The sequence below is a fragment of the Aegilops tauschii genome, chromosome 6, assembly GCF_002575655.3.
Source record: "Aegilops tauschii subsp. strangulata cultivar AL8/78 chromosome 6, Aet v6.0, whole genome shotgun sequence".
Taxonomy (NCBI): Eukaryota; Viridiplantae; Streptophyta; class Magnoliopsida; order Poales; family Poaceae; genus Aegilops; species Aegilops tauschii.
In genome coordinates this window covers 482,064,252-482,074,154 of record NC_053040.3, presented here as the reverse complement: position 1 = coordinate 482,074,154, position 9,903 = coordinate 482,064,252, and the positions used below count along the sequence as shown (strand labels likewise).

Sequence of the window (9,903 nt, the reverse complement as noted above, 5' to 3'; positions counted from 1 at the left end):
ATGCACAAGCTGATGATTAGCTAGTTTTCTTTCCTCGCCTTCCTGGAAGAAGACTTCCATAGCATGTAGTAGTAACAATGAAATTAACGTGCTGGTTTAATTAATTAACTATTCATGTCATCCTAGTTGGTAGTACTAATTCAATTACAGCTTGCACTAACTTCAAAATACAGCTAGCTAGAGAGTTGAAATCCAGGTACATGCATGCATGTATAACTAGCCAGGACTTTGATTAATTTGCTTATATAACAGCAACGTGAACATTCCTATCTACGACACGCCGGCGCTCCCAAATTAAATCGAGCACCGTACATACTTACAATGGCGTCTTCTTCTTCTTCTCCATCGTCCACGGCAATCCAGATAACTCCACCAATCAACAACGATGATAGTGAAATGGCAGTTAAGGGTACGGCAGTGCCAACTCCTACCACGGACAAGGTCATGTGGAGTGTCGCGAACCTTGCGCAGCTCCTGCCGACGGGCACGGTGCTGACATACCAGGCGTTGTCCCCGTCCTTCACCAACCACGGCAAGTGCGAGACCTCCAACCAGTGGCTCACCATGGTGCTGGTTGCCGCCCTCTCCTCCGCGTGCCTCTTCTTCTCCTTCAGCGACAGCATAGTCGGTCACCGTGACGGAAAGCTATATTACGGCTTCGCCACACCGCGCGGCTTCAAAGTGTTCAACTTCTCCAACGAGGAGGAGAGGCAGGAGTGGAACGATATTGACCAGTTTCAGAGGCTCCGCCTCCGGCCACTGGACTTCGTGCATGCCTTCTTCACGGCCGTGGTTTTCCTCACAGTGGCGTTCAGCGACGTGGGACTTCAGAACTGCTTCTTCCCGGACGCCGGCAGGAACAGCCAAGAGCTGCTCAAGAACTTGCCGCTGGGAATGGCGTTTCTGTCCAGCTTTGTGTTCATCATCTTCCCCACTAAAAGGAAGGGCATCGGATTCAACCACACCACTCCTCCCCAGAAGGTTGTCCATCCCATGAATAAAGTTTGATTCCCTGAATTTGAAGAACAAAGGACTAGCAAAAGCATAGATAGTTGACACGCATGTTGATTAAGTGTTTCATAAATTTTGTGCTAGCATGTAAATATGATGGGGTGGTTGTTGTTACCGTTTCCTTTTTGTTCTGGTGGATTTAGTAGTTATACTGCTATCAGTATTTCGCATGTAGTGTGTGTGTGTGCGCGCACGCGTGCGTGTGTGCGTGTGTAGACGATGGGTTTCCTGACACTGCGTGCATTCGCTCTTTTCTTCTTGCATCTTGTTTGGCATAACATGACAATCGTTCCATTATGTCAAAGTAGTGAAAAATGGGAGTATCCTAGTTCGAAAAAATGAATTGTATGGAAATAATGGAATGTGTAATAAAATTTGCATGGCTGTACATCACCAGAGAAACACATGAAGTTTTGCGAGTATACATATTGTATGCCCTGTTATCATATAAACAAAGAGATTTTCTTCCAAGAAATCAATTGCACAAGTATGTAAGCATCCTAGTTTCCCAGGATTACCATAACCATAACTCTCCATTCTCTTTGTCTGCTTTAAGATCGATTGATGTTATTATTTTATTAAAAAAAGATCAATCCATTTTGCCTCAAGAGATCTCTCCCATGTTGCAACACATACCTTACACTTCTTCCATACCCCACTTCATTTTAAAATGATAAAACATACATGAATAAAATTTATTAATTAGTACAATCAATATTTTAAGATAACTACTTAAATTAAATGGGATAAACACTTAAATTTGGGACAGCTACACAAAAATAATTGTATGTGCAAATACATGTAGCATACTCGATTGTGTAAAACAACAAAAAATGATATGTTTTGTGTCCCTAAATTATACATATGTAAGAATCAACCACCAAGATGTGATTAGATGGTTAGGAGTGTGGTTGTACCCACAACCCACGAGGATCAAACCCCAAATTTTTGGCGCTTTGATTTCTCATTAGTGCGACTATTCTTCACATGGTTCCCACCTCACGTGCTGTGGGGATGGAAGAGGGTCAAGGAAAAAAGATGTCCCATTGACGAGTGGGCCCATGATAGGAGATAACCAATATAAAAACTCTGAATTTGCGCGTTACCTCAACATCCTCCATATGCACATGGAGCACGCTCGATACGTGTTATGGAGGTGGACAACATAGAAACTATGCTAGAGTTGTTCTTAGTACGCGTTATGAAGACACAAAATATAACGACTATGCTAGAGTTGCTCTTAGTACATAGCGTGAGTACAGAATGACGTACTCCTGCACAAACTTATAGTTCTCCTACCTCACCTTCGTGGAAGGAGACTTACGTAACATATATCACCAGTTAAATTAACGTGCTGGCGGCAAACTAGTCATGTCATACTAGTTGGCTATAAGTTATTACAACTTACACTAACTGTAATCAAAACTAGCTAGTGAGTTGAAGTCCACGTTCATGCGTGCATGTGGAGCCCTTCAGCATGCAGCAATATCGAGCGAGACTAATCAACACGGCAAACCTAGTTTGGACTTTGGAATCATTCAGCAATACGGGCCTATATAAACAGCAACTTGTAGATCTGTTTGCAGCATTGCACCTTTCTGAGCTAGGACACAGATCACTCACAGTACGCCTACAATGGCCTCTTCTTCTTCTCCGTCATCCACGACGATCCAGATACACCCATTGACAACCGAGGAGATAACGACCGCAACCACGGCAGCGCCAATGCCTAGCACAAGGCCACCACCGGCCACGGTCATGTCAAGCGTCGCGAACCTAGCTCAGCTCCTGCCAACTGGCACGGTATTGGCGTACCAGGCGTTGTCGCCGTCCTTCACCAACCACGGCAAGTGCGAGACCTCCAATCAGTGGCTCACAGGGGTGCTGGTTGTCGTCCTCGCCATCTTGTGCCTATTCTTCTCCTTCACTGACAGCGTTGTCGGTCGCCGAGATGGAAAGCTATACTATGGCTTCGCCACACTGCATGGCTTCAACGTTTTCAACTTCTCCAGCGAGGAGGAGAGGCAGGAGTGGGACGATCTCGACCAGTTCCGGAGGCTCCGCCTCCGGCCGCTGGACTTCGTGCACTCCTTCTTCGCAGCGGTGGTTTTCCTCACGGTAGCTTTCAGCGACGTGGGGCTGCAGAATTGTTTCTTTCAGGATGCCGGCAGGAACACCGAGGAGCTGCTCAAGAATTTGCCCATGGGCATGGCGTTTCTCTCCAGTTTTGTGTTCATCATCTTCCCCACCAAAAGGAAAGGCATTGGATTCAGTGACACCGCTCCTCCCCAGAAGGTCGTCCATCCCATAAATTAGTTAAGTATGTTCCCATAACTTGAAGTTGCCACTTGCCAGAAATTGATTGAAGAAAAATTGAATCCTTCAGGAAAGTCATGCTCAATCGGATTTGACGACACCGCTCCTCGCTGGCTAGAAGTTGCTTGATTGTATCATGTTGGAGAAAATCATGAAGTTTTCTAATTATATATGTTCGGTGTGTGTGCCACGGTTCTTTTGTAAACAAGGAAATATTTTATGTCCAAAGCAAGTGTACAATTATGTAGGTGCCCTGCGTCCCAGGCTCCCAGGCTTATTAGAGCTCTCCATTCCCTTTGTTTGCTTCAAGCTCGATGTTTTTATTTTGTACAAAAAATCATTAACTAAATCCAGTTTTTTTTATCAAAAGGTCTCTCCTATTTGGCGACACATACGTTACACTTCTTTCTTATCCCAATTCTCCATTCATTTTACAATGACTACAATATTTGTACGAAACAAATTAGTCTAGAAGTTTACGATAAACACTTGAATTTATTGGATAAACACCTGAATCAATTGGATGAGCCATTTCACTAAAAACATATTATGTGGGCAAATCTAAAACTTGTGCTGTAAGAAGCGGAGTGGGGAGGCCGCATATATACATTTAGATACATTAAAATTGAACATTAATCCATCCATCTTAGGGCACTAGCAATTTCCGCCATTAGATTTGTTGTTTTGGGTATCCCTAGCCGTTAGATGCCCTTGTCAATGCGCCCATGGGTCATGGATCATCATTCCCCGCAGAATGGGCTAAGGACTAGGATGACGTTGCTAGGGCCACTATTCCCATAGCAAAATCAGAAGCATCTGGTTGATTCAGGTCCGTGGACGGTCAGAAGACCCTCTAGTATGCTACCAAGGGCCGCAACAGCCTCGCCAGAGCATTTACAAAAATAAACGGTTACAACGTGTGAATCAAGAATGAGCTCCATGAAAAATCTGAGTTATAGACGTACTGGTTATAAGAACTTCGCAACATCTTAACTAACTAGACTTAACATCCTCCCTCATTCCTAACTTGTCTCTGTGGAGGTTTTTGTAAAATCCATTAAGCTGTTGCAGACATTTCTGTAAACTCGTCTGCAACTTACCACCTTTGGGTATGAACCCAATTTCCAATAAACTTGCCACACAGCTTGCAAAGTGATAGCCTACCTCGATGCATGCATCTGCTTATTCCTCGCATGGAAGACCGGATTAGCGGATATGTTGCGCCAATATTGCCACAACATTGAAGTGCAACCGGAGCATGCTTACACCAAGTAATGTTTGTGTCCGCATCACCTCTGTTGCGGCATCGCTAGAAGTACTACTCATCTTCCATTGGTTTGTAAGTATACAATGGGCCGGGATTCCTCTGATTCCGAGAAGGATAAAAAACGATGGTTACTCTAGCCGCCGGAGAAGGAAGCTGCTAGCTAGCTAGCTAGCTACTTGGCACGTTGCGAATTCTTTTCTTCAAGTTGGTTGTAATATGTTAGTGTGTTATCTCTTTCCTGTCTGTATATACGTTGCAGAGTTGTCCATGCACGCACGCACACACGCACGTTCCTTTTACTTCGTCGTTGGTCCATGCATGCATTGGGTGAATCTTTCATCGATTTTCTGCTCCGGCGACTTTGAATAGAAGTACTAGATTCTCCCTCTGCGCACGAGCTCACATGCATCTGATTAAACGGTAAAATAAGAAAGTTCTACTAAAAGAATTTAAAAAGTTCTGAACTTTTTGCCAAGAAACATTGATGAGTGTTAAACATGTATGCAAATTTTTCGTGATGAAATGACATTCGTGGAGGCCTGGGCAGCAGAACATAATTGATGTTTCCAAATGCTTCCAATTTGAAGACATCGGTGTTGTTTTTTTCCAGACCTGCACAAACGTTATTTGATCACGAAAATTTACACGCAGGTGAAACACACATCAGTGTTTATCACTTTTTTTTTACTATTTTTAGATTTTACTATTCATCCACGTGCATGTGTGCTCGCTAGCAGAAACTTCATGTGTGTAAGATACTACCAATCTCTAGCAGCTTCTCTCATGCTATGCGTATTGCCATGACGCCACCCATTCATTAAACCATGTGCAAAGCGAAATCACTGGAAAACACTTACGAAAATAGGCGAACAGTCTGACCATGGGGCTTGGGGCCGTATCTGCACCATGCGTCGCGACTTTATTACACATTCGAGGGTAATATGAAATATGGTTTTTAGATAGCTTACCGCTCTTGCCAAACCTAGAAAAATACTGAGAAGTTTAAAAATATGCTATTAGCATACTATATCACATTGTACATTGATTATTTAGATGTCACTTTTCAAAACGCTATAGTGTCCTATTAGCGGCGATTAGCGCTGTATTTTCCACCCGTCTTGCATCAACTTCAATAAAAGAAGTTGCATGCATCAGAATAATATCGAGGACCGGATCTCAACCTTCTTTTTGATATCTATAAAAACGCACCTTTTTCAAAAAAGAGAAAAAATGTGATTTATAACCTGCACTAAAACTATGTTAAACAAAAGGGCAACGATAGGCGCCGGCGGACCGGCCCAAATTTCGGCCGGTCCGCACGCGCACGTTGGATCAAAAGGCCCTCTGTCGTTAGATTTCTTCGTCTGTTTGACCTGAACCTTTGACCTGAACGTACGCAAACAAAACAAAAACAGAAAAACCCCGCACAGTTCGCCGGACGAGCGTGCCGCTCGCGCTCGTCGGCCACCGGCACCCGCCGGCGCTCGTCTTCGACTAGCCATGCCGCCTGCACACGCCCAAAACCATGCTCCATGTTGGATCTATAACGCTAGACAAATCGTCAAGAGTGTACGTCGTACGTGCAAAGCTAGCGTGCAAGCAAGCAGGCAAGCAGCTTAATCGATCTATAGTAGCACATGCACGATGAGCTAGCTTCAACTGGATTCGCGTCGGGAAACTCTAGGTGGAAGCTCTCGTAAACAGACTTGGGCTAGCTACAACAAAATCACGCGATGGTTGAAACTTTTTTGACGCCGGTCGTAGCTTCTGGGCTAGTCGGTGGTAGCTTTATTGTCGCCGGTTGCAGCTTCCGTGCTCGACGGTTGCAGCTTTTTCTCGTCACCGGTCGTAGCTTCCATGCTCGCTGGTCACAGCTTTTTTTCATGTCGGGTTGTAGCTATGAACTGCACGGTTGCAGCTTCACCATCGCTGGTTGTAACATTGGTCTTCGCCAGTTGCAGCACCCGCCGACGCCGGTTGCAGCTTCCGTGGAAACGTGAGCCTTTATGAAGCTTTTTTTCATTGCCTGTCTTTGGTTGAAGCTTTTTTCATCTACGGTTGAAGCTTTTTCTATCAATGGTTGCAACTTTTTCTGTTGCGCACTGTCCGGTTGAAGCTTTTTTCATCTATGATCGCACCTTTTTTCGCTGCATAGTGCCTGATTGAAGCTTTTTCATATACGGTTGAACCTTTTTCTGCCAATGGTTGCAGCACTGGCTGGCTTCAGCCATAGCCGGTTGATGTTTTTTCATGGACGGTTGTTGCTTTCTCACGTGCCGGTTTCAGATTTCCGGTTGCATAGATCTGGTTGCAGCACACACACAGCAAAAAGCAACGCCGATTTCAGCAAAAAATGCCACCTATTCCAGCAAAAGATTTGTCCAGTTGTAGCATCGGCAGGGGAACAGTTTGAGGTGCGTGAGAAAGGAGATGCTTGCAGCCTAACGAGAGAGGAAAGAAGCAACGAGGCAATAGGAAGAAGGAAGCGGAAAAATAAAGATTTGTGTAGCAGAAAAATAACGAGAGATGTAGCAAATTTTGTCAACGATTGTAGCAAAATCCAACGACAGTTGCAACAAAAATTGTCCTCGTTGTCGTCCCAGGTTGCATCTCTGGCATTAATTTATGTAGCAAATTTTCTCATCGATTGTAGCAAAATCGAACGACAGTTGCAACAAAAAGTGTTGTCCTCGCCGTCGCGTCCTAGCTCCACCATGAGGCGATGCAGCAAAAATTGTCACCGGTTCCAGCACGCCACGACGTTGGTCCAACACACAATCACGACAGTCACAACACGCAGCACCCCCACCGGCCCTCGAGCTCGCAGCGCCATGATGATGTGGGCATGGCCATGGTCGCCATGGTCACAACATAGTCGACAAACGGATGCAGCTTCATCGGGTTGTGGTTGCAGCTCTTTCCCCAACCCACCTCGAAGCTTCAGCGAGCAGTTGGTGAAAGATAAAGCTTTGAAGACGACCTGGGTGCGCTCCTTGTTTTTTTTTTTTGATCAACTGGTGCGCTCCTCGTGTGAAGAAGATACGAGGAAGGCTGAACGAGCGGCCGTACGCGCTGGGCCACAGGCACATGATGGGCCAAAGAAAGGGAAAGCCAGCGATGCAAACGTGGATCGGGAAATGTTGAGCCGTGGATGACTACACGATCGAGCGGTGCGTGCGCGACCGGCCGAAGCTTCGGCCGGTCCGCCGGTACCCAACGTTTCCCTAAACAAAACTAGCTAGAGAGTTGAAGTCTCCGTACACGAATGGATGTAGAGCCCTTCCAGCACCCAGCAAATCATGTGCGCCAGCGTTGGACTTTGGAATCATCAATGGATTAATTTTCGTATAAAACAACAAGGTGTAGATCAGCTTGCACTATTTCTAGCTGGAACCTAGAACACGCACGCACACGCACATATCGAGCTTAGTACCTACAATGGCAACTTCTTCTTCTCCCTCGTCCACGGCGATCCAGATAACTCCACCGACCGCCACCAAGGACGTTGATGACGACGATGAGATACCAGCCCCTGACACGGTACCACCGCCAACGGCAACCCCTACCATGGACAGGGTCATGTCAGGCGTGGCAAACCTTGCGCAGCTCCTGCCAACGGGCACTGTGCTGGCATACCAGGCGCTAAGCCCGTCCTTTACCAACCACGGCAAGTGCGAGACCTCCAACCAGTGGCTCACCGTGGCGCTGGTCGCCGTCCTCACCGTCATGTGCCTCTTCTTTTCTTTTACCGACAGCATCGTCAGCCGTGACGGAAAGCTCTACTACGGCGTAGCCACTCCGCGCGGCTTCAACGTGTTCGACTTCTCCAGGGAGGACGAGAGCCATGAGTGGAGCAGGGACCAGCTCCGGAGTCTCCACCTCCGGCCGCTGGACTTCGTGCACTCCTTCTTCGCGGCCGTGCTTTTCCTCACAGTGGCGTTCAGTGATGTGGGGCTGCAGAACTGCTTCTTCCCGGACGCCAGCAGGAACGCCCAGGAGCTGCTCAAGAACCTGCCACTCGGCATGGCTTTTCTATCCACCGTTGTGTTCGCCATCTTCCCCACCAAAAGGAAGGGAGTCGGATTCAGCGACTCTACTCCTCGCCCGAAGGTTGATCACTTAAATTAGTTATGTTTCATGGCTTGGATTTTTCTTATTTTTAAGACAATGTACAACGTCGATGCATGAATTTTCCTGCCAACTTTTAAAAAAATAGTGTATGGTTATATGCACCAATCGATGAATAGATGATGGGTCATTCTCCTTTAAAAAAAATACAGGCAACTTTGAGGCTTATCAAGCCGTATTATGAAGAACGAAAGGTAAATTTGAAATTGAATGATATACCATGGAACCAAAGCATGTTGTACTCCCTCCGATCCATTTTAATTGTCCCTGGGTGAGTAGTTATCTTTTCTCTTGCAAAACATGGATGGTTTTGTTCTTTTTTGCGGGGGTTATTTGTTTTGTTCATTAAAAGGGCTCTGCCCTGATTTCGGTACGAGACCATAGTGGCTTGTAGAAAACACGGCACATGTAAAACACATGAGAGGCAACAGGGAAAGAGACGCATGAGCTATTTTGAACACTTGGGCTGAAACCACTGTGAGTCTTCTAGATCGCTGAGAAAGAACCTTCGACTCATTTCCTTTTTTTTTGCGTATTTTCCAAAGATACAAGATAACAACCATCATTCCAACTGCCACTAAATTCCTCTATCGCAAAGGAATGTCAAGCACTGAAAGACACTGACTTAAGCTGCTATTTTTGCGAGAAGGACCCAATTTATTATAAAGGTTCACCCAAACTACAAAGCTCCCTAAACATAATAAGAATCAGACCGAGATCTATGGACCAGTGAACCACCACTACCATTGCCAAAATGAGCCACCGACGCGCGCCGAAGTTGCCGCTCCTTTATCAGAGCCGGCCAAACCTTGTCGATGACCGCCAGAAAGTCTTAATACGCGTGCCAGTAAAGATCAGTGCTCAAGGAGGATTGAAGTTCGAAAGACCGGCTCAAAGATGAAGCACCGCCATCTACCACACTACCGCACCTACAGACTAAGCAAACCTAATCTAAATTACTAGCAGGACCGAGGCGCCGGGACTTCCCTCACTGTCGCCGACCTCAAGAGCGGCGGACAGAGAGAAGATGAGTTCATGGGCTCGCCGGTGGAGCATGGGAGGAATGAAGCTTCTCCCTAGCCGCCACGGTAGTGGGAGAAGAAGGAAGCATTGCCAAGTCCGACGTACACTTCACCACGTTTGGTTCATAACATGCCACTGGACGTTGGGAGAACAGAATA

At 46.1% G+C, this 9,903-nt stretch overlaps 3 protein-coding genes across 3 annotated transcripts; all 3 read left to right on the top strand.

The window, feature by feature from the left end:
• The first annotated feature begins 329 nt into the window (after positions 1–329).
• Positions 330–1,206, top strand: LOC109760063 (protein DMP10-like). The gene has a single exon (XM_020318903.3). The coding sequence runs from the start codon at positions 397–399 to the stop codon at positions 1,006–1,008; it is 612 nt and encodes a 203-aa protein (XP_020174492.2). The 5' UTR covers positions 330–396; the 3' UTR covers positions 1,009–1,206.
• Positions 1,207–2,600: 1,394 nt separating this feature from the next.
• On the top strand, positions 2,601–3,524 carry LOC109760074 (protein DMP2-like). Its single transcript, XM_020318913.4, has 2 exons — positions 2,601–3,306; positions 3,398–3,524. Exons 1-2 carry the CDS (start codon positions 2,647–2,649, stop codon positions 3,443–3,445), a joined length of 708 nt encoding a protein of 235 aa, XP_020174502.4. The 5' UTR covers positions 2,601–2,646; the 3' UTR covers positions 3,446–3,524.
• Positions 3,525–7,887: 4,363 nt separating this feature from the next.
• Positions 7,888–8,873, top strand: LOC109760062 (protein DMP2-like). Its single transcript, XM_020318902.4, has one exon. The coding sequence runs from the start codon at positions 8,033–8,035 to the stop codon at positions 8,720–8,722; it is 690 nt and encodes a 229-aa protein (XP_020174491.1). The 5' UTR covers positions 7,888–8,032; the 3' UTR covers positions 8,723–8,873.
• Positions 8,874–9,903: the final 1,030 nt, after the last annotated feature.

Bases quoted from the DNA above. Each gene is read 5' to 3' on its own strand.
- LOC109760063 (XM_020318903.3), top strand. From the start codon at position 397: ATGGCAGTTAAGGGTACGGCAGTGCCAACTCCTACCACGGACAAGGTC.
- LOC109760074 (XM_020318913.4), top strand. From the start codon at position 2,647: ATGGCCTCTTCTTCTTCTCCGTCATCCACGACGATCCAGATACACCCA. The intron at 3,307-3,397 runs GTCGTCCATCCC...TGAATCCTTCAG, and splicing joins ACACCGCTCCTCCCCAGAAG to GAAAGTCATGCTCAATCGGA.
- LOC109760062 (XM_020318902.4), top strand. From the start codon at position 8,033: ATGGCAACTTCTTCTTCTCCCTCGTCCACGGCGATCCAGATAACTCCA.